This window comes from Diplotaxodon limnothrissa, linkage group LG5, assembly GCF_057381915.1.
Source record: "Diplotaxodon limnothrissa isolate DT_005_m linkage group LG5, D_limnothrissa_male_GT1.1, whole genome shotgun sequence".
NCBI lineage: Eukaryota > Metazoa > Chordata > Actinopteri > Cichliformes > Cichlidae > Diplotaxodon > Diplotaxodon limnothrissa.
In genome coordinates, this window is record NC_140600.1 from 33,440,354 (window position 1) to 33,465,590 (window position 25,237).

The window sequence follows — 25,237 nt, forward strand, 5'->3', positions numbered from 1 at the left end:
CTGTAGGATCCAAGTATCGCCTGATGTTGCCAATAGTGAAACCAACACTAGCCAAATACAAAACCAGTGAAAAAAAAAAAAAAAACAGACAGAGAAGATGAGGAGGGAAAAAATGCCAGCGACCTCCCCTTGTAAAACCAGTCCTGTTTTCATGGTTGTCTCATTGCTGCCCCTCAAATGAACCTGTTGTTAATTTCATTTCATCTTCTCACTGCAGCTAATGTATTTTGCAAAAACTTTAGGCCTGCCTGAAGAATTTAAAGGCCTTGATACACTTCCACTAAAGCATGTCCATTGTGTTCTTTCTCATTAATAGCTCTTACACTTCTATAATGAAATGATTACATAACGTTCCACACCAAATCACCTTAAATCAGTTGGGTTTTGCACAAAGTCAGCATCAGGCATGTCCCTGCAGGTCCAAGTAATTTACAGGCTGCACAGCACCTTGGCAGGCTGCCAGTTTGCAGTAGATCTCTAGGAAGTGTCTACAGATCTACTGCGTAGCTCGGTGAATAAATCTCTCTATTTTTAAGAAGTAGTCACTAAATAAGCCCATACACTAATAATGAGGCTTCGGGATGCTTCATTTTTCCAATGTGAAATTCGTTTTTCAGCTTACTAAGCTCCCACACAGTTGAAAGACAACTGACTTTGTATTCATGACAGTATGAAGCAAATTCATGCAACAAAGATTACACTGAGGCCAACTACAGGGGTTTATTGACACTGCTAAGACAACTTAGGTGGGTCATTGGCACCTGTTTACAGTAAGGACACCTGCACAATCATTAGTCATATCAAGATCATCATGGACCGATTGTGGCTTTGTGTTTGACATTTAGTCTGTTAGTTTCTTTTAGCTCATTGTCTTTCAACCATGAGAATATTGTTCTAGAGCCAAGGAAAAAAGCAAACGCTAGTTAGAGAAACTGCCATGCAAATTTTGCTCATGGAATGGATGTGGGCAAAGCCAAAAGCAAACAAATATTTTTCTTCCTGCAAATCTCCAATCATTTCCATTTAATGAAAGAATTTTTTTAAAATGTTATCTTTTAGAATAATGTTGCAAATTTAACTTCAACTATAAGCCAGTTTTTAATTAGTAAAATGCAGCTTTGTATTATCGTGTGCATACACAGGTTTGCACTCGTATACTAGGTAATTAAATGCACGTTTGCACATTTATGCCCATGCACAAATGCACATGTTCCTATTTAGTTTCAAAGTGAGCTGTCTTATGAATGGTGGCTGTCATCTCTCACAGTTTGATTTGGTGTGTCTACAAACACTTGGTTGCTGAGAAGCCTTGACGCCGTTTGTGCACACCCTCTCCATATCTCACAATCAATCCATTCAAACTGTTTGGCTCACCATATCAAACTCAGAGCTCTTGCATTCTGAATCAAAGAATAGAAAATGTGTTCGGGGATTGAAAAAGAACAGAAATCTTTAGAATTTCCTGGGTGCTATCAGAGGACGGGCCATTTAGCGACGATAAATTAAAAGCAAGATTAGTTGGGAAAGATTAGATATAAAGTAGTACTTTTATTGTTGTGGGTTACCACTGTTCTGCTAATAACAAGCTTTCATTGAATGCCCTTTCACAAACACCTGTTTCTATGGTTTTGACAGATCCACATTGTTCAAACAGGCTAAAATTACACAAAACACTCCTCCAGCAGAAAGAGGTTTTATTTTTAATTACAGTCACTTTGCAGTTAAAGCAAACACAATTACACAAAGAGTTTTCTGAATTTTGGTTGAGATTCACAGATTCTAAATAAATTAAGTGCATGTTTAAAAGCAGCGATATGGTGCTTCAGGTAAGTACAGTTTGGGAATATATGTTTGTTTTCTGCAATTGTTATCGATGTTCATAATATCACTTTGTTGTCTATGTTGCTGCAAACCCTTTTCTGTGTGAAATGTCTATATTTCATATTTCTCTGACAATATTTTGGGAGCCTTTTCGGGTCAAGGTACAACAAGTGTGCTAATATTATTTTCAAGCCAGGATTTGCATAAGAAATCATAAAATACTCATATTAGTGCAAAGTATTATGTAAAAGCTTAATAAAACCTGTGCAATGTTAACACTTAACACATAGCTGTCAAGTAATCAAAATAGGAATTATTTGGGGGATTGTTTCACCTTGTGTTTTTTCTATGCATGAACTATAAAAACAGAGTCCATGCAGTCATCCATATGAAAACATTTTATTTATTTTTTATTTGTTTATCTTGTCTGTGCAGTAGGAAACAAAAGTGGACTAACTTCACCAGGTTATTTATTTGTTCAGAGAAGTTGTTGATGTTGCTATTCAGCAGTATGTAGTGAATGCAATGTAGTGTCACTTCAAATTGTGAAATGGATAATTTAATGCACTGATTTGTGTTCATGAAAAAAAAAAGGATCTCAGTTTGAACTTAAATATAGTGTTTATGGAGTTCCCTGGGTCATGATTTACATCTGGGACTGTCATAAAATACAAAAATATGATTGCTCCATATGTAGCTACTTAGTGAATTTTAAGGCCTGCACTACTCTGGGCCAGCAGTAGTTCAATTACTTGGAATTGTTAGTCTGTCATTGATCCCGCTTATCGGTTCCACTTGCACCTGCGCACAGCTGATTTCAGTTCTTGTGGCAGTCTGCAGAGTGGATATGGACACTTTTATTACTTTTATTTTTATTGCACAAAAGGAAGAGAGTGGGGTGGTTAAGTGCAAACTGCATCCAGGACAGAAACAATCACTTTATGTTGCTAACACAACTTCAGCTCTTTGCAAGCACCTGCACAGACAGCATGCTAATGTTAAGCCATCCAAGAAGCCAAAGTAATGCCAAACCTGAGTGAATGCCGACCCCTGCCCAGCAGCCAGACCCTGAACCTCAACAGGTAACAAATTGATAAGCAGTCAGGCTGCAGCCGCTTTTTCTACCTGTTCATGTTTCTAAAGCAGAATCACTGTGGTGAGCGCCAAGAAGCCTCTTTGTGCTGGTTTCCATCTTTGCTTTGTGCTGTCGGCTTCATCCCTAAATACTAAGAGAAAGATCATATGTGTACCTCATTGGGATAGGAATTTGTGTTGACCAGTGGGATTGTAGCTTATATGTTTATATTGTTTAATGGTAATAATGAGACAATACATTGTCAATTAATGTAAAGAGTAGTTACTTTCTCCTGGGAGTAATTAATTACTCCAGTACTTTTAAGAAAACTGTTCTGTGTAGTATGTGCAATGCATTACTTTGTACATGCAGTTAATTTGCATGAATGTAATGTCTGACATGCTCCTTAGCGATGGTGGTGGCTTTCAAAGTGGAGGCAATGCAAACCCAATGAGAATCGATAAGTGATATTGATAATAGAATTGAAATTGCTAAATTCTTATTAATTACCATCCCTACTTGGTATGAGCTCTTTGTGGTGCATTTTCATCTGCATTTTGGTTATTTCTACCCAAAGGACATTTTACAGAAACCTTGTAGTTTATTCTGATGCAACTATGCACACCAAAGCTGTGCTGTCATGTTCTTTAGAGAGAGAAAACGCTTTCTTCTGACAGCCTCTCCAAACAACTCATACTTGTTCAGTCTTTTTCTGATTGTACTGTCTTTAACATTTAGCAAGTGAGTCCTGCAGATTCTGAGATATAGCTCTTGGGCTTTTTGCAGTTTCTCTGATTGTTGCATGATCTGATCTTGAGTTAAATTTGCTTTTACGTCCAAACCTGGGAAGAGAGTCATGTGATTTGATTCTTTTCCACTTGCGAATAATCTCTCTCAGTGCAGAATGACGGAGGTCAAATTGTTTGGAAATTACCTTCTTGGATTGATGGGAAGTAACAGATGTTTGTTTATGCTCACTGCTAAAACCTTTCCCCCTCAGCACTGTGTTAACAGACATCTGAATGTCCCACACCAGCAAACTGCCAACATTTCTGCTTTTATGGAGGTGCTCACACTTGCTGATCGTCAGTTAATCATGTGAATGTGATTATCAGCAACTGGCTGCTACTTACCCTCTTAATTCTAATGGAAGCAGTAAGGCTTTACTGAGGCTTTTACTAACTGCTTTTGTATTTTAGCTTAGTCTTTGTTAAATAAGACAGTTTAGTATGTCATATGTCGTAGTTCCTCTAAGGTTTTACCTAATGTAAGAAATAAAACAGGTGTACCTTCTTTTTCAAGTGACTGTACTTTGGTGATTGCCATTTAATAATATAATAATAAGGGGAAAAAACGTGATGGTAATGATAAACAGTGTTCAGCAGTTAAAAAATGACCTCCAGCTCTGTCGGTTATATTGTGAAAGCCCGGCACACCCACACAGGTGTTATGAATTATTTGGGTTTCATGATATCTAAGCTGAGAAACCACTGTTGAAACTAAGCACATTATCACAAAGGAATAATAAGTAAATTGTTAAGAAAAACAAAGTTTAACTGGATTATAAATTACAACATGGCATTAAAGAAGAAGAATGACTTGCAAATAAACTCGGGTGAGTAAGAGTGATGTCATGTCCACGCAACAATGGTGTTAATGTGCAGAATCTTTAAATTGCTGCTTATGGGGGCAGTAATAATAATACAAAGTAAATCTGCTTTTGAGAGGTTATTCTCAACAGGTTCGTATTTTTTAGGTGCAACCCTCCCATATGACAGCTAAAACCACTTTAATTATTCATTCCTTTTAAACAAGCCACAAGAAGACCCTGTCTCAAAGAAAGTAGGTTTTGGGAGGAAAGCATCAGTAATTTTTTGCAAATAGTTGTTCAAATGGAAAAACCAGACATGTAGTGAAGAGCAGTCTGAGTTAGACAAATGCGTAAGCCAGAATTATTTTACTATTCAATATCTCCCTTTTTGCAGCTCAGTGGAGAAACACAAGCAAACACTAACTGTAGGTAATATTAAATTTCATTCTGCTGAAGCATCATATTACTTCAGTGGATGCCTGTGCAAATATTCTTAACACAGAAAAGAGTCTATGGTTTCTCTTGGGGTTCTTACACGGAAATCCTTTTAGAAGCAAAATGAAATATTACACCAGCTTTGTATGTGAGCACACCGGAACGCTAACATGTTAACATCAAACTGTGACTTTAATGGTATATACAAACATTATTATCTTAAGTGTTTAGTAATTAATGTTTTTGTTTAAACAGCATCTCCTTCCATGTTCTTGAGTAGACAGTGATGGAAATACGCAGATTAGTGGTTTACGTTAAAGTGACACACATTTAAAATCTCACTTAATTCGTGGTGACTAACATATTAGATTAAAAATGTTCTTACAGCATAACCAATAACAGCAGTGCTGTAGAAAACAATGAGTCATTAAGTATGGCATTATTAGATTTTTGAGAAGAAGCAGCTGTTTATTATCATCCATACTGGGGACAGGGGTTTGCTAATATACTTTATATCAAAGATCGGCATAGCTACCATGTTCTGCAAAGTCTGGTTTTGAAACCTAGAGCCCAGTATTTTTCCTCTCATTGTCATTGCTGTTTAAAACTAGATGTCACAAGTGAGGCGTGAATCTGCATGGTGCACTTATGTTGGTGACTTATCACTTACCTCCAACTCTAACTTCCTTGTGATGACAATCAGGACTACAATGTACAAAATGAACAGCATGTTGTTTTCAGTCAGCCTTTGAGCTTGCATTCAGGAAAGTGCTCATTAAAGTCATGGGTAACAGAAGCCAATGACTGTTTATATTTATAGACTTCACTACAAATGGACATGTTTTGAAGCTACATTTATCATTTAAACTCTGTGAGTTTGAGGGATAAATTTGATCTGTTACATCCACTTTTTTTTAGCACTATGTGAGAAGTTACTACTCACAGCTCAGACATCAATAATAATATGTTTCCTATTTTTAACATAAACGGCATAAAAATGGTACGTTTGTAATTATAGTCTTCAAATGGTAGTGAAGTAAAAAGTAGGAGTACAAACAAAAACCAGCAACACATGGAAACGTGATAAGAAAAGTATTCCTAACTAAAATTTTGTATTTGGCTACATAATCACTTACTTTAAACAGCAATTTTTATTTATTTAATCTGATCGCTTTGAATTCTCTCTCACCTAAACACTAAGGTTGGCTTGCAGTGTTTGAGGAGGTCTGAGCTAATCAGCAAAGACACACACACACACACACACACACACACACACACACACACAGAGAGAGAGAGAGGGAGAGCGAGAGAGAGAGAGAGAGAGAGAGTTGTCTGCATAAGTAAACATGGCTGCCTTATAAATATAAATTGCAGTCAATGGAGGTGGAATTCCTTTGCACTCACTCACCCAGCCACTAGTCCTCTTGGCTTCACTTTGAACACACCCGTAGCAGGTGCTTCCACTTGAACTAAGTGTGCAGTTGTGTTTTAGTCTGTGACTTTCAGGTTAAGTATAATTCTGCCAAAACCAAAAACCAACCAACCAAACAAACAAAAAAGCCTGAGAAGATTTGAGGAGACCTGGGTTTGGGGCTCAGTGACAGTCACCAGCAAGAAGCCGACTGAAGGTTGCCCGCTGCCTGTTGCGCCTCACCTTCAGGCAGCAACCGGCCACTGGCTGGAAACAACACTGCATCTGCCAGCATCCAGTCAAGTCATTGACTCAAGAACATCAGAGCATCATTGCTGGGGTAAGACGTTGCTCTCTGTTAAACAGGGTCTTGGATGTTTCTGTAGCACAATCTTATTATAGGCCCATTATTTATAGGACATAAGCTGTATATCTGAGATATATATGTGTGTGTGTCTATAGTTTTCTTAGTAGTCTTGAACAGGTCGTGTAACCTAATTAGTGAAGTCCAGAGATTTTGACTCTGTTAAAAAGCAACAGTTATTAAAGGGAAAGGTTTAATTATTAAATACATTCCCTGTTCATAATATGAAAGTTAAGAGTAAAAATATTAAAAAGAAACATTCAAACATTCCTGAACCAACTGCAGGTTAGATTAAGCAAATAAATAAATACCCAGTCAAATATAAAAGGAAAAAAGAGACTGAGACCTGTTCTTCTTCTTTCATAAATCTCATGCAAATCTGAAAGTTTCCATTCAGAAAGGAAATATGCAAAATGTGGTCAGATAAAATGCTGTTGTCAGTTAGATGCCATAAACCACAGCAATAGACTGACTTTGAAACAAACACAAAAAACCCAACAGATTTCTTTCTGCTGTCACTGCGGGATGAGACGGGGGATTTCACTGTGGTTTTACTCAAAGGTGGAAATCAAATACGACTGCAACTACCTGAGACAGAAAGAAGAGAAATTCCAAAGAGGAATAACAGAAGGATTGTCTGCTCTGTTTCTTCCAAGGGTACAGGTGCATTTATATTCCTTTTCATGCCAAGCTAATCGATTATTTCTCAGAGGCCTTGTGACCTTGTTAGTATAGAAGTGTATGAAATTATTTTTGTCTCTGTTTAAAGCCACAGTTTAAATGTAGAATCTATATAAATCTTAACATCTCTTTTTAATTCATGGCACAGATAACAAGATAGCACAGATAATCACACGTAATAACATTGTACAAACAGTGGGGTAAGAAAAACAGAAAAGACCTTTCTATTCCCCCCCCAAAATTTGCTATTCTCCCTTTATCAAAATATATAAACCACATCTCCTGATAATTTCATGCAATACTTGGTTACTTGATTCAGGAGGTTTGGTGTGAAATACTGGGGCAGGTTTTTACACAATCAAATAGTAGTTCTTTCCTGGTTGTCAGACCAGGTCTGAAGTCAAAAGTGTTTTTAAAGCTTTGAAACAGATATCATATCATATAAACACAGAAATAATGGCACGCAATTTCATAGCTTTGCAATCAGTACACGTGAAAGGTAACAGTGATGATTGTGTAAAGAGTGAACAAACCCTAGCTCCTTTTTCACTTCCATTGAGGAGGGTGAGACTTGACTTCTCATGAACAATCTGCTGCCTCTGATCGCTCGGGAGACTGAAAATGATCCGGGATTCTCTTCTAAAGAAGCACGCTGACAGTTTGCTGACAGCTATTTCAGATTTGCAATAAGTTTCAAACCCACACAAGTTTAAAAATTACATTAAATAAACAAAAAGTAAAAGATTCATGTTTCCATGAACTGGTCATATGCAAATATGAACTAGTTGCATCTAGTTGCATCTAGAAAAAACAAGTTGATGGTTCAACCAAATCCTCTACATATGCCCTGTTATACATAGAGATTTGTTCCTTGTTCCTTCTTACATGTTTTTCTCTTCAGTGGCTTCACAGCCCATTTCCCTCAGACTTGCAGGATTTCAGTTATGTTGGGTCAAGTGCGAAATTGTCCGATAGATTCTGTATTTTTTTCTTTGTTTGTTTTGTTTTTAATTTTTATTTCTAGCATTTAAAGGTTAACCAGAGTGCCTGTTTGCCAGTGTGTGCTATGATCTGATAAAGTTATGAGTTGTGAATTGTGTCTCAAATAACATATATCATCACACTTTGTAAGGCAGCTGATGAAAAGGGTCATCCTTGTGTTTAAAATTTAAAAAACTGTTGTTTTTTTTGCTTATTTGGGTTTTTTTTTTCTTTCTTTAATCTTGTGATGATTTACAATTTAAACCCAGCGCTCAAGAAAACGCCCGAGGCCACGTCACGGCTGCCCTTATATCTGTCTTTGCTAGAACAGTGACAGGTTTATTTTTTTATCCCATTTTCAAGTTTTCCAATCTTTAGGTCCAACCCCAATTAAATGAGGTTTATTACCAGCATAATTAGCTCTAAGTAGACTCTTTGTCAAGATTAATTTAGACCAACATCAAAGCCATTTTCCTTTGATATTGGCTTAATGCCTGCACACCTGACTAACAGCAGATATGAATCACCATACATCCCCTAGCAGTGTTGGTGGTTGGAAAAATTTGTTAAAAACAGAGTTTAATGGGATCAGTATTATAAGGCAATGTAAGTACAAGCACGCGAAATAAACCTTTATTGCATTTCATAAAATAAGCACATAAACTGAAGCTAATTTATAACGTGAACAGAGCACCTGCACATGTCACTGCTGCAATAAAAAATCCCCTAAGGGAGCAATCTGCAGATCTAAATCTCCTCTTCCAACCAGCAGGCGTTTCTTTCAGAGCAACAGTCATATTAAGTAAGAAGAAGATGAAATTCCTTCCGTTTTTCTCTGAACAATGACTTCATGAGCAGGACCAAATTTCCCATGAGGAACAGGGAAAAAAAAAAAAAAAAAAGGGGGGGGGGGGGGTGTCACATGGCAAACAGTCACTCTTGGCTGTATACGCTTCTTTAATACCAGACTGAAACGCTACCAGCATAACACTCAGTGTGTTTTGATTATGCCTTGATAGATGGCATCAGATCTAATCGCTGACCTTTTCTCTTTTTTTGATGCTTGAATGGATTCATCCAAGTTAAACAAGACCGGACATTTAGAGTTGTTTTAATCACTACTCATTAACTATAAATTAAACACTTACCTGTCTTCTTTCACAAAACTGTTCAACAATGCTGAATTGGCTCGCAGGTTAATATTTAGCTAGATTGGCTCCACTGGTTTGGAAATTTCACCACTTTCATTTTAGGAAAAGAATTTTTCCACATAAAAATAGGGCAATTTGGATAAAAAAAACAAAAATCTCTTTGCGCAGCTATAACCATACAAAACTTAAGACAGTGATACAAACTTCACCTCACATAATCATCGTATTTATGTTAAATAAGACCAAGCAGGTGGAAAAAATATGGTTCCCAGGGAGGGCGCCAGCATGGATGGAGTCCCATTCCTTCTGATTCCAAGGCTGACTTTGCTGAGTAAATGGAGCAAACTAATGCTCCTGAAATGAATATCAGCGTCTTGACCAAACTCATTTAGAGATCAGTCAGGGCCTTAATCCCTCTCTGCAGGGGTGGGTGTTTGTGTCTTTCTCTGGTGTCCCCGCTTCCTTTTGGAAGAAGGTAATATGGCTAAATTTGCTTTGCTAATGGGCTTAGCGCAAGCTGTTACAGAGCAGAGTTGACACACAGCAGCAGGCTTGGATACCAGTGGCTTTTAATCTGACAGACTGATGGAGTAAAAGGCATTGTGGGTGATATTTACGAGAAGTTTAGAGATAAAAAGAAGACTGTGGAGGCTATTTATCAATGGCATGCTGAGGTCCAAGAGCTAGAAGGGGGTTTTGTTTTCTTTTTGCAGTTGAAATTTCATTTAGTTGTGTTTGGCAATAGTGGAAATACAGTTTTAGCTTGTTCAGATTTTACATTTCTTTTTAGGTGAATATAGCCACGCAATCCAGGTTTTCCTATTGCAGGCTGATGCGCCTGACCTCAATAGGAGACCTGTTCATACAGCAGCTTCAGGTAGTGTGTAATCTGAAATCCCACATAACAGACAATAATTCTCCACTGAGTTGGTTTATTTTGATAATGGAAGGAGAGAATAGTTTCTGAGCTCGTATTGTGTGTGTGTGGTGATAAAATGACGACAGGTTAAACTGGGAAAACCTTACACGGAACAACAAAAATCTATTTAAAATAAGAGAACTGATAATGCCAAGTAAAAGCATTTTAACAAGAACAAGAGCAGGAAAAAAATCAAAGGTACAAACAGCATAAACAACATAACAGATAAGACCGCGGTCAGTGCAGCACGGCTGAGAAATTCACGTTTGTTAAAGCTTTGCAAACTAATGGATTCTTTTTCTTTCGAGAGCTCTCATGTCTTTGTGGTTTATTTCAAAGTTACCCTTATTGTTGGTTTTGACTCGGTGGATGCCATATATCACTTTTGCAAATTTTACGAGACTTTAATTGTTTGCACTTTGACAATTTACATGGTGACTCTCCCTGAACATGTACTCTGTGGGAGTTTACTTCCTTTACTGTGGCATCAGCCACAGCTGCTGATAACCTGCTGCTATGTCCTCCCATTTACCAGCTGTGGCAGGTAAGCATTATGGGTGTCATAATCAAGATTACACTTGTGCTACAGCTTACAAACCTTCATAGGTGTACACTTTTAAAGGCCACCTCCTATTAAAGGGCTGTTTTCATAAAGCCTGCTCTTCATAAAACAGACATTTTGGCTGGGCAGATTTTATGCACGCTCTTCTCTCCACATTATCTAACTTCGATTTGATTAAAATCTCCAGCTGACAGTGGAGACAGAGGGCTGCAGAGACGGCACCTTGAAAGCCCGGGCAGACAGCAGAGCTGTTTCGGGTCTCAATACAAGTCACCTACCCCCATGAAACGAATCATTCTGGGCCAGTGACCCTCAAATAAGACTCAGTCAGATCCATTTTGCCCCACGCCTGTCAGCGCTGTGTGTGTTTTAACTGTTTTGAGGGTCAGTATCTCCATTAGACTTATAGAGCTTCTTATAGAGCCTACACCAGCACAGTCTAACCTCGGTTCTCTGCACATTCATGCACAACTCTGATGGAGATCATTGCAAAACTAAAGCAGCTGTCATTTTAGTATCTTGAGAAACAAAGGAGAGGAACTGTTTGAAAAGGTAACCATGACTTAAATCGTGATTTTTTTTTGCATATTTTTTTGATTAAATTACTTAAAATGAACTAATGTCTGCTGCAGATTTAAGTGGCATGCACACCTGTTACCATGGGCTTATGTGACAGAGAGATCTTTCAGATTTTATGCTGCGCCGAATAGTTACAAACTTTTAAATCACGTCTCACTTCATTTGCAGTTCACAGGATAGAAGTTTAATGTGGCTTTTTGTGTTTCTTTTTCTCTCTCTCTCTCAGGACCAGTTATGTCAAACCCAGTGGGCAGCGTACCAGAAACCACATCGTATGGGTCTCGGATTGGGATGACAGAGGACTCCCTCTCCATCCTGGAGCAAAGCAGAGGCTGCGAAGACCCCTGGGAGATGGGGGAAACCAAACCAAATGTGGAAGCCCTGGAGCGGGGCATGCCAGGCGTCTACCTCTCCTGCTTCGACATGCTCCTCACAGAAGATGCTACTTGGCTGGTGAAAGTTTCAGAGGCCTCTTCAGCACTGGCTTTACCCATGAACCGCGTAGAACCCCGGGAGGAACCGGAGCAGTGCCCGGTCATTGATAGCCAGGAACAGGGGATCTCTCCTGGCCTGGAGGGGCAGGAGGAGGAGCGATCCCTGGAGCAGGTGCAGAGCATGGTTGTGGGAGAAGTACTGAAGGACATTGAAACAGCCTGCAAACTGCTCAACATCACCCCAGGTAGGCTGCTTTCCAGCACACCTGCAGCTGTGGCGAGTGTATTACAGCATATAACTGACAAAGAAACTGACGTTAAACAAAACATATTTCATCTCCCCAAAATGCTGAAGTGTTTCTCTGTATTTGCAAATATAGAAGTATTGATTCAGATACTTAAGCTACTGGATCTTACTCGCAAAATCAACACATATTTGTGTGGACACAAGATGACAGAACTCCTAAATCATATCCTTACTGACGCAAAGCTGTGTTTGCCTGCTCCAGGATCTGTTTAATCCTGACCTTTGCAAAGGTACTCCTGGATTGTAATAGTGATGGTTCTTGCCTGCCAGTAGACGTGTACACAGTCTTAAGGGCGAGGCCTCTCCTGCTCATAAAGCAAACAGAGGAAGCGTTTTTCATGTATTGTATGGCTTCTAGCTGTTATAAACCTATGCAATCCCCAATCGTCTGTTCTACTGATTAAAACTGTTGTGGCATAAAAGCTTGATTATCTTGTGGTTTCAGCAGATTTATTATGAGTCAAAGGCAAACAAAATACAGACAGGGTAAAGGTGAAAACAATATTGATATATAAATGACTTATCTTGATCCATATGACATTAGTGTCACTAAAGAAATGGTCCAAGATAAGGTCATTTATTGCATTGGCAGCTGGAAGTTTTCTCACTGATTTCATATCTATTTCCGCCTGCAGATCCGATAGAGTGGAACACTGGGAATGTCCAGAAGTGGCTGCTCTGGACTGAACATCTCTACAGATTGCCCCATGCGGGAAAGGCCTTCCAGGAGCTGACGGGAAAGGATCTGTGCGCCATGAGCGAGGAGGAGTTTCACCAGCGTTCCCCGCAGTGTGGAGACACGCTGCACGCACACCTGGACATATGGAAGTCAGGTAATATTTATTTAACACGTTCAACATGTGCAACCTGCTGCACCCCCTGTGATGATTTTATTATCGGATATTTGGCTGCTGTGAACTTTTGAGCGGGTGCAAATTTTATTACTGCGTTCATGTGTGTTTGGGTGGGATTATTTGAAGTTCTAGCCTTTTCTTAGCTTGAACTTCTGCATCTGTTTACTTTCCAGCTGCATGGATGAAAGAGCGGTTTTCCATTGGAGACACTAAAACTACAGGTAAGATTCTTATGTTTGCATTAGCTGTCATGCAAGTTGCATTCACACAAAAAATCCAACGCACAGTATAATTTTAACACTGTATTTTACATAGACGCCAATAACTATATGCTGCAGAATTTCAGTGAAAAATCAGGCTTTTGCATTGTGTATTTTCAGTGTCCTGATTAAAGGGCTCCTTGATCTTTTGGTCCCTCACGGTACAGAGCTTTTTCATTGAAACAATGCACAATGACCCTAAGGACTGAATGGTTTTGTTTTGCTGTGCAGGCAGTGAGGAGCTTTGGTCTGAGGCAGATTCATCTTGCTCAGGTCAACCTATTCATCTGTGGCAGTTTCTCAGAGAGCTCCTGCTCAAACCCCACAACTATGGACGTTGCATTCGCTGGCTCAATAAAGAAAAGGGTACTTTCATTTTCATTTCAGTTATTCTTTATTTGCTCTATTTAGTCCTTGAGCACATGAATAAAACTTAATTTACCTGGTGTTTTTAAATAAAAGCAGAAGAATGTGTATGACATTGTGCTATTACAATTTAAGTGATTTCTTCTTTTATTCTTCAGCTTAAAACAAAATGTATTTTTTTTACATTTCAATTTTTGTCGCAACTGCTTTTATCTCTTATTAGTTCATCTACTGTTTTATGGGCTCATCATACTGCTTTGAAGCTCCAAAATCATGACACATTAATTTTAAAAAATCAAAAAACAAACAGGAAATTTTGAATGAGAGTAAAGTTTTTCAATAAATTTGCATTATTACAATTTAAAAGTAATAATTGTAGGACAACACTATATAAAGGGGCCATGTGTATGCAAAATTAGTAAATAGAACAAATATAGTTATTTCATTCACTGTTCTTATTTTAAGGCAGATTTAAATCAGAACCTAAGAGTGTGCGCGCCTCCCTCCTTTTTTTCACACCCTGTAGTGCAATGGTACAAATTGGTACAAACACTACACAATAAAAATCAGCCACACACAATAAGAATACACCGTTAAAACGTATTTAAAGTGAAACCGCAATGGAATGAATGCCGGATGTATGTCAGGGTTTCGCTTATTGGGTTTGTTAATGCCTGAAAGGCAAAAAGCATGCCAAATGAAATATGAGTCCAAGTGGCGGACTTTTTATGTGTGCACATAAAGTGTAATCATCCACTGTTTTGCACGTGTTGTGTTGTGTGGTAATAACTGCTTTTGATTCCCACCAGGTATTTTCAAAATCGAAGACTCTGCTCACGTGGCGAGACTGTGGGGACAACGAAAGAATCGACCTGCAATGAACTACGACAAGCTGAGCCGTTCCATACGTCAGTACTACAAGAAAGGCATCATCCGCAAGCCCGACGTGTCTCAGAGACTGGTCTACCAGTTTGTTCACCCAGTATGAGACTGCAAGCAAAGTGGGAGGAGAAGACAGAGGATGATGAGATGGGAACTCGGAAAATTACAAAGACAAATTGTGTCACCATGCACCTGAACACCTAATTCCTGAGACGAAAAGGTGACATGGAACATGTGCACTGAATTACCCCGATGGTACACACCTGACTGCCAACACTGAAGTAACAGCTGGCAGCTGCTGCAGTCTTATCTGTGCAAAGCCAGCCAGGAAGAGACAAAAACAGTGTAGCTGTTGAGGCTTTTTCCTGCTGCAAAATTAAAAAGAGAACAGAATAAAAAAACAAAGACAAAGCAAAACAGAAAAACAGTACATGAACTGCCTTATTATTTGCATGATCTGCCTGTTTATGTTTCCCTATTGTGATTTCCAAATATCTTGAGCTCAAATCAAAGCATTCCAACTGATGGCTCTTCGGTAAAAGCGTCTACAGCTGCACTGGCTTTGTCTGAACAGGAAACTCTTCTTATCTCATCTTGAAGCACCTGAGAAATGGACTTCCTCTTTTTAGGAATTGCCTCAAATCCTGCTGTGGAAGTGTAATAGGGACCCTTGTATATATGTTTGTTTTCTAATGTATAACTTCTGAAGTGTGATGCATTCCTCTTCGAATACCTTTATATAGTTTACCCTGCCTGGTCCATTTACACAGCCGTATACTGCAATTAATGCTGTGAGTCTTTGAAACCCAAAGTTTTCAAAATTTAATAAACCAAAAAGACTTGAAATGAATAATCATATACAAATGGAGACAAAATATGCAATAAAAATAAAGTTTTACCTGAGAATTGACGTGACATGTTGCACAAATTCATCATTCCTGGAATATGAAATGATTTTTTTCAGTCATTGCACTAGTTGGCAACTTGAAACACGGGATAAATTATTAAAACTTTTTTTTTCTCCATTCTGTTTTATTAGTTGTTTATGCAACTTTGGATGGCAGAGGGCTGGAGCTCCCAGCTGTCATAGGATCAGAGAACACCCTGGACAGGTTGCCAGTCTGTCACCAACTAGTCATACTCATTCACACCTGCAGCCAAGTTAGGATCACCAGTTAACTCAGTAGTATATCCTCAAACACAGAGCCTCTTTAGCTGAGACCTAGACTAGCAGGGCAAAAATATGAAGTGAAAAATAAGCTGAATGAACATTTTGCTGGTTCTATTATGATAACCCATGATGCACTTTTAATAAGTTGGGTTTTTTTTACTTATAAAGTTAGGCAAGTACAGGGCGAACATGCAAATGAAACACAGAGAGGTCCCAGGCAACTACTAGAAACCGCTGCGAGTCACGGGTTAACTTTTGTTTTTAAATGCTCAATTGTCAAACGATGTCACGATCTCAGTGTCAACTTACTGCTGCACCTGTTAAACAATCAAAAAAGTCAAGATAAAAAATAATTCAACTGCACCATGACAACAAAACTGTAGGTAAACTTTTGAAATGAAAATTTCAAAAGTTTAGCATGTCATTCTTGCCATAAAGTCTGGACACAGAGTTTAATAATCTCACATAATCTCACTGGAGTTTTAGTAGCGGTTTGTTCTGTTGTTGCGGACGGCAGCAGGGTGAAAAGATTGTGGCTGTGGCGAGTATTTCTTTATAGGGTCCATTGGGATCTGCACAAAAACCTAACCTTCAAAACGGTCCTGGGAAGCCGATCTCTACAAACTAATGTGGCACAAAGAATACATTTGTGAAGGACAAGATGCGGCTTGAGCTAAAGCTGCGCATGGTCCCAAAGTATTGATGCAGCTGTTTTTTGTTTTTCTTGTATTCTTACACCACTCTCTCCCCTTTTATGTCCCAATAACTGTAAAAACAGTTAACTGCTCTTCCACAGATTGGCAGTGTTTTGAGCCAAAGGTGCCTTGTGACTCACATGTTGACTTTGCAAACAGGAGCAAATTACACTAGAGCCAAGAGAGAAAAACAAAATGTGCAATACAATAGGACACCGGGTCACCCTGCTCATGCCAGATGCTTTCTGTTGCTCCTGAGGGAACAAGAATGTAGCACATGAACTTACGGTGTGTTCACACCGAACGCGATGGACGCGAATAGAGCGTCAGGTTTACATGTAAAGTCAATGGAAAGGCGCGAAGACGCGCGATTGCGGGTCCCGCGAAAATTCGGAAGCAGATTTGCGTCGCGAAAACGCCAAAACGCGTGAAACGCGCGTCAGTGTAGCGCGTCTGGCGCGTTTGACTCGCGAATAAAACCACGCGCGTGAGTTTTTGTGTTGCATTTTGTGCATACGCGCGTTTCGCGTCTACCGCTCAAGTTGGAAAAATCTGAACTCCAGCGTCAAATCGCGCCGCGACAACCAATCAGGAGCCTGGTGACGTGGCTGTTACCTAGGTCAAAGGGGCAGATCCAGCCAAAGCCTTTCATACTTCAATGGAGGGGAAGGCTAATCAATGCGGTAGCAAACAACTCGGAGCTGTACAACACCAGCTGCTTTCAGTACCGAGACAGGAATAAAAAGGACCGAGCTTGGAGGAAGATATGTGAAGAGATCGGGCAACCTGGTAAGTTCATTCATTTCTCTTTTGAAAGTTTTCACTGACCCGGGAAGCCGCACAAAAGCTAGCAAGCCACCGCTATTTTCCCACTGACGTACAAATACCGTTCTGCTTTTATGCATGTTGTCATTTAGGAATATATTTTATTGTTTATTAATAAACAGCACACAGTGGTCCCGCTGTTCATCCGTCACTGCTTTGCTTTTTCGCTGATTTTTTATTGCAGAGTACAGCATTGCATTCTGCAGCCTGATTGACAAATCTCCTGCGCTTGCCAAATTTATCACGTTTGGTTTTGATAACCATCGCGTCCAATAGAAAAAACAGCACAAAAACACCCATAACTATGAGCCTCATTCGGAAATAGACACCTGCACCGTGAGGGAAAAAGGCGCACGAAAGTGGCGGGCAGATGAAGACAAACCGCGGCATAATAATACTTTTACGTTGTGCAATCTACAAAGGTTTGCACTTTGAGAATCAATTGTGAGAACTGTGACCAGGGGCTAGTTATTCTGAGAACCCCTGCAATAAATGAGGGACCACTGTCTACTCTACGATTATTATATCCAACCTGTTAACATTTAATACTGTATTGATAGAACGAACTGATTCTGCAGCAGAGCATCCCCAGTCCCTGAGCTCCTGCTGCTGCACCCACAGATATGTACAGCAAGCACTGATACCTTTTTAGTCGGTGGGATTCCCTTGTGATCACCTTTACTAAATATCTACAACCAATCTGATTATATCCTGTTATTGTTTTTTTTTTTTTTCAATGTTGAAATTAAAATCTAGTAGCAGCCTTCTCATTTCTTTGTGTTTTGTGCTGTTTTACAGGCCCACAGAGGAGGACGGCTCCGAGGCAGATGAGGGACGGGTCCCAGGACGGTCCATCGGCGGTGGAGCTGGCCATCCTGGAGTCCCTGAAGAGGCCACACCAGTCTCCAATGGAGCATTTCCTCCTCAGCCTTGTTCCTGCTCTGGAGAGCAGCTGGTCCTTTTTATTCCTGTCTCTCTGTAAATTCTTATATTTTATATATTTATGTTTAATGTTTTTCTGTTTGAGACTTTTAATATTATTTCAAATAAATGTTTATAATGACTAATGTCTCAGTTCTACTACACAGCAAATGTTGGCACACAACTTGACACATGTAGAATTTATTTCATATTATACTAATGACAAAATATACTGATACAGTGGGATGCAGAAGTTTGGGCAACCTTGTTAATAGACATTATTTTCCTGTATAAATCGTTGGTTGTTACAATAAAAAATGTCAGTTAAATATCATACAGGAGACACACACAGTGATATTTGAGAAGTGAAAAGAAGTTTACTGGATTTACAGAAAGTGCAATAATTGTTTAAACAAAATCAAGCAGGTGCATCAATTTGGGCACCACAAAAAAGAAATGAAATGAATATTTAGTGTATATCAATGTGTGTGTCTCCTATATGATATATGGGGTGCCTTTGTCTGGATGTGCTTCCCATCCAGAGCTGCACAGCACAGAGGAAAGTTCCAGCGCTCCTGGAATCCCTCTGTGATGGACCGCCAGTCTCCAGGTGAAGGCACAGCCATGAAGTCGTCCACTAGACAGTCCCAGATGGACGTCGCTGCCTGGGGGGTGATCTGGCTCACCGTGGACACACCGACTCTGAAACTGAACGCGATGGTCCTGAAGGAGTCCCCGGTGACAAGGAACCTGGACAAAATTGTTCAAAATCAGTATTATGTGTACTGCAGTTACAAAATACATTATTCAAATTCCAAAATACTTTTGTGATGTCAGATATAAATCACAAAACTTAAATCTTACATAAAACATTTTGTAATTATAAGGATAATTACAAAATGTATATTAGATAATATCTAAAACAGTTGTGTTTTGTTTTAACTTTAACATATCATAATTTGATTGGTAGCAACTTTCACAACTACAGTGAGCCAATCACTCATAATTCCTAAACATGTCAATCAGGTAGGAATGAAGTAAGACATTAATAGAAATAAAGAGTTGTGTGTTGACATGTAGCCCTTTCCTTGCTTAAATCATTAATATTTTTGAAAAATTAATCTGTGATAAGACAGCTTATCAAGATAGAACCATGTAACTAGAGATGAACCAAACTGTTCACAGTTTTATCTAACTCTGTTTTAATAAAGGCTGGTGACCCCTGCTATAGAGTCTGACAGCTGCAGGGATTATATACAAACATTCAACTATCCCAGAATTAAACCAGGTCTAAATAAAAAGGAGTGAGTATCACTACAAAGGTTAACTCAGTGGTCCTAATGCTACAGTTTGATATCAGCAAACACCGAGCGCATACATTGATGTGACACCACAGCCATGCTATCATTCAAACACTGATAACAGCATAAATCGAATTAAATCGGGACTTGATGAGAGCTTCTGAGTATCACTAGAAATATTATAAAGAGTCGTCTCTGTACCACAGTTTGCTTTCAGTAAACACCGACAGCATTCACTGTTAGCATAGCACATCCATGTTAGCAGTGTATAACTGGATGGATTAGCATATTAGCACAGATATCAATAAAGGACTACCGTATTAAATAGTTTTACTAACCTCAGGCAGACGGACAGGCGCTCTGCAGGTGGGATTGAGCGTCTGTAGTTGGTGTCTAGGCGGGCGATGCTGGGACCGACGAGGGAAAGCAGGTCCTCAAACTGGCCGACGGTGATAGCGCTGGAATCGGCCGTCATCCAGGTGCAGCTCCTGGAGCAAGTGGTGAAACTCACCAAACTGCTCATGCCTCTGGAGGACCTGATGGACCCAGGTACGGCGAGGACGTCTTTTACGCTGCTGCTCTGCTCTCCACAGTACATAGAGAAGGGAGACTCTCTCTTCAAGCGCTAGCTCGATAGCTGCCATCTTGCAAAGATACCGGTCTGGCACAACTCCCTCCCACATTCCTCCTACATTTCCGGTTCACGCGCGTCAAAATTTTGACGCGCGATGGATTTTTCTTGGACACGCGTTGAGACGCGAATGTACACGCGTCAAATTAGGGGCATTTGGGGCGTTTTATTCGCGTCCATCGCGTTCGGTGTGAACACACCGTTAGCCTTCCTTAGAGCACTTAAAAAAACAATGTGTAATTTTTCTGAGTTTTCTTTACCAGAACATAGATGTGTGATGACTGGCCAAATGGTTGATAAAAACCAAGGCTAGGCCCATGGCAGCAGATATGGTGCAGGCCTGCTTTTGTTTAATCTACAAATGAATTTGCCAGGCATTACATTTACACAGCTCTCGTGGTTTCCACCAGCAACAATCACTAATTGGGAAACACCTGCTAATGAGTCTCACTTTGCTTGTATCATGTTTCCTTTTTTCACAAAAGCGATGTAAAAATGTCTTATATTATAAACTATAATGAAAGCTGTCACCAACACCAGACATAAATAATTAATTTACACTTAAGTAAAACACTAGTAGAACACTAAAAAGGCCAAGCAACTCCCCCATACGATTTCATACTTGGTCTCTGCCAGAACCTTTCAATGATGTTCAAACCCCCAGAGACACAATGTCCATATGTCATAACACAGATGATTCATTTTGCACACATAACCTATGCAAATGTGCTTGCATGTGGTGATCAATGACATTCCTGTTGCCAATATTGTGTTTTTCTGAAAGTGCAATATCGCCTAAATAAGAAGCAGTAATGACATACCGTTTATTTACAGGCAGCTTCTGTATTAGTCATCAGCTTTGGTAGGCCTTTACCCAATAAGCATATCCTTGATTATCCTCCTCACTGACTCTGAGAATGATCGGGCATTGCAAGATAAATTTCATATTTTATTCAGCAGGATGTGAAACTAGTGACTGAACCCAGATTGTTACGAGAAAAGGTTTTGGTTTTTTTTAGTTTTTTTTTATTAAGGTCAACCAAAGAACTCGCCCTTTGATGACTTCACTTTTCAGACTTGAATTTGATTTGATTTCTTTTTCATTCAGTGGGAGGGGATACAAATCCCTGGGTGGCTGGGGGAGGGGTGGGGGGGGGTTGCACCAGGAACCGTGTCAAAATCTACCAAATCAAATATTTGGAGCTACATACCACGATGACCCCTTGTGACTCGATGAGCAGCCGAAAGCAATTTTTTACTGTAGAAAAAAGAACAAATTGTTTTGAAACGGCCTTACAAGCCCTCCCAAATTGATCGACAGCAACGATATCTGCTCTGACATCATTCTTGATGTCTCTCCTCCTCTGCGTTGTGTTAGCACACACATACCTGTAAACTCTAGAGGGCACACATCACATCTGTCTGATACAAATTCACAGGAGACTAAAAGCTGCTCCACCCCACAACTATGTTCATGTGAACATTACTTGAAGTTTATGTTAGTTCCATGTACTCTGATTTAGCTCTTTCACACCAGTTTAACACATCTAGTTCCCAAACGTTTTTTGCTGGGCCCCCCTTTGTTTTACAAGAAAAATATTCCCCCCCCCCCCCCCCCCCCCCCCCCCCCTCCGCGCGCACGCACAAACACATCCTCTAACCACACACACCCATATTTTGCTCCATTGCGGCTTATTTCACACCTCAAACATTTAATAAACAATTAAGCAAATACAAGTAATCTGCAGGTAGTAATAAAATAAACTACTAAGTCTTTTACGCTGCGTCCCCACGTACACGGGTGATTTTGAAAACGCAGCTGTTTCGTCCACACGTAAACGGCGTTTGGAATCACCGAAAACTGAGATTTTTTAAAACTCCTTTTGGGGGTTTATGTGTGGAGAGGAATACAGAGTTCATCACACAATGTTAAAGGTGCCTTTTTCCACGTCACGCTGTGCGCCACGTTATTGTTTACATGAGAGGAATTGCAGAATGGCAGATAGTCAGATTAACAGTATTTTGTCTCTATCTTCAGGTTTTACACGCTTACATTTACACGCAGTTACTGTCCCTCTATTTAGAAAGGCAGAGGCGTCATGGTGTAATTATTTTACATGTAGTTGTTTTTTCCCTGTGTAATAATATTCAACATTGCTATCAATACATTTTTCAAAAAATGCCTCTCTGTGCAAAATGGGTTTAAAAACACTAACAACTGTGGGATACTGTTTGTCCGTGATTTGAACCGAGGGAACAAATCCTGGCAGGATCAGCCTGATATTATTTGTATCCCACTGTAACTTTACTGCAAGGCTGGAACTGGGACAAAAAATCGGCCCGGGCATTTTGACTAGAGACGGCCCACCAGGATAAAGATTGAATATGTGACGTCATTCAGGGGTAAAACCGCAAAGGATTCTGGGAACTTGTGGCAAGAGGTACTAAAAAGAAACCCAAAAAATGGCAAGACGCTGTTGTATTATTAACTGCAATAGCCGGTCGCATGACAGCCACGGGAAGCCGACGGGTAAAGAGATCGTTTTGTTTTTTTATCCGATTACGTCGTTGAAGAGAAATTTTTTAAGCCATGTTTCCGAAGTAAGAGCCGACGGATGGTCTGGATATACCAAATATAACGTCTCAGAACACTCCAGCTCACAGGTTAGTCTGCTCCAAGCATTCCCACAAAGGTCAGAGTTTTGTAGTAGTTAATGCGTCATTTTTCTTAACATAATTGGTGATATAGGTTACAAGCAAGTCTGACGCTGAACAGAAATTGTCGCGCTATGCTCCTTTATTTATTGTACATAAATAGTAAATTGTCCTGACACAATATTACGTTTCGCTTCTGTTATTACCATGGTACACTGACAAAAACATATATTTTTATTCACAGGATAAAAAAGTTGTTTTGTATCACTAATTGTCCAGTGCGATTACAACATACAATATTATTGTTACTGCTACATTTCTGTAATGCTACCAGAAATTATTTCCACTACTAATTAATTACGGTTGAGCTCAAAGGTCCTATTAATAAACGGTTAACGGATGTGTATTTATGACGACGATATGTGAGACTGGTAAACTTACCTTTGTTCATACGATGGTCTTTCGTTCTACACGGTGCATTTCAAGGTCCTGTACCCATCCGTCGGTAAACTGTACCTGGGCTTGTTGCAGTGACCTGAAGTTACTAAACTTCATGAGTGTATGCGCTCACTCCAAGAACCGTGAAAGTTGGGCAGCACGCTAACGTCTTTTGTCCACTCTGTGTGCTAGTAAGGGTCTGACCCTTTCACTCCTTTGATTTTTTCCTCGTATCTTTTCTTTGTCTTTTCGTCGAGTCTGTCTTTGTACGGACCAGCATTGTTCTCCTTTTGTTTTGTACATTCCTTTTTTGTGCGGCAAAGAAAAACAAGAAGGTATTGGAACCGGAGAATGAACGTTTTGCGGTGCTGCAAATTCTTGCATTTGATGCAGTACTTGGATTGTTTTGCCACGAGTTCCCGGCATGCCTTGCGCGAAAATCACGTGATTGCTAAACAAGGGGGAGGGTGCATCCGGCCTCCTCGGCTGTAATAGGTCCAGCCCAGAGTCGATCATGACCAATTGGCCAATCCAACACCTTTTATTATATATACCCTTCCTAAAAAAAAACCCAAATCCATCGGCCCATAAAAACAAAAAATCGCCAGCGGCCCACCGGGCAAATGCCCGGTATGCCCGATGGCCAGTCTAGCTATGCTTTACTGTATAAAGAGCTAATATTTCCAAAATGTCAGGAGTAGTTATTTATTACAACAAGTGTTTGTGAACTAAAATCAAGAATGTGGGATACTGTTTGTCAGTGATTTGAAGAGCCCAGCACCTGCAGGGAAAACCAATTCTGCAGGGGAGACCTACCTTGGCACTTGTGCAGGTGAAGCCAAAGGGAAGATATGCTTCACCATATTTTCTAGTCTTTGGCTTAGAATGAAGTTGGTTTGGAAACATATTCAGCGATGCTTCATCTCCTGCTTTGCGTTTGTGTGGGCGCCCCGTGCTAGCAGTGTCCAAGCGTTGTTTTTTCCCTTTTCATGCCCCCCGCAATGACTCTGCGCCCCCCTTAGGGGGCGGGCCCCACACTTTGGGAAGATCTGGTCTAAGCAAACATCTGTGGGATCAGAACTCTTTGTTCAAACCTTTTTTTTGTTGTTGACTGGATCTGTTTGCTGTGTCTAAGTAAATGAAGTGAATGTAAAATCAGCTTTGTGACGTTCCTAAAAGGCTCAACTCTTATCATCTAATTACTTTTTATGTATATTCTTTTCCGGTTCATGTCCTTAGTGTCATGTTAACTTTTCCCACCTCCAACTGTGCTCTCGAGAAGTCCAACAGGTTTTGAGAGATTTCACAATTGCACTCAATCTTGCAGCGAGTCAGAGGGAGAACATCTGCCAAAACGAGGTGGCCCGGAGCTATGCGGACCAGTTTACTGTTGTAGATGAAAAGCGGTTCTTTTGATGAATAAGAGGTGAGCCTCTTGATCCATGTTTCCCTCTGGGTAGTTTGACACATAGGGACACATGTTTTAAAAGGCTTAAGTGGAATTACGATGTCATCCTTTCAGTCAAAAGCTATGACTGTGTGATATCTGTGATTACTTTAGTCATCTTCACCATGCTGAAGTGACAGATAGGTAATGTAAAGCTTCAGAAAATTACAGTATTTGTTTTTTTAACCCTTCTGACAAGATATAAGATCAAATACAAGATAAACCTATGTTTGGTAGGTGTTAGGACTACCAATAAGATGTGCTGTTGTCTGTTTAGAAACATCCACCCAACCACAAAAGACAGAGACTAGTTTTGTAGCAGGTTTTTTTCCATTGCTGAATTTCCCTGTAAGTCATGTGACAACTGTAATGTGAAAAAGCATAACCACAAATTTGATCAGTAGCTCCATCAGCGAACTGACTTCGGCGCAGTGGTTAGCACCTTTGCCTGACATTAAGAGGGCTCTGTGTTTGAATGTT

The 25,237-nt window shown here is 39.8% G+C and overlaps 2 protein-coding genes across 2 annotated transcripts; one reads left to right on the forward strand and one right to left on the reverse strand.

The window, feature by feature from the left end:
• Positions 1–11,804: 11,804 nt before the first annotated feature.
• spdef (SAM pointed domain containing ets transcription factor) lies at positions 11,805–14,779 on the forward strand. Its single transcript, XM_085354589.1, has 5 exons — positions 11,805–12,249; positions 12,947–13,144; positions 13,339–13,386; positions 13,657–13,791; positions 14,601–14,779. Exons 1-5 carry the CDS (start codon positions 11,805–11,807, stop codon positions 14,777–14,779), a joined length of 1,005 nt encoding a protein of 334 aa, XP_085210715.1.
• A 3,907-nt stretch (positions 14,780–18,686) lies between these two features.
• Positions 18,687–20,061, reverse strand: LOC146632681 (uncharacterized). The gene is made up of 2 exons (XM_085354590.1): positions 19,925–20,061; positions 18,687–19,035 (listed from the first exon to the last, which is right to left on the reverse strand). Exons 1-2 carry the CDS (start codon positions 20,059–20,061, stop codon positions 18,765–18,767), a joined length of 408 nt encoding a protein of 135 aa, XP_085210716.1. The 3' UTR covers positions 18,687–18,764.
• Positions 20,062–25,237: the final 5,176 nt, after the last annotated feature.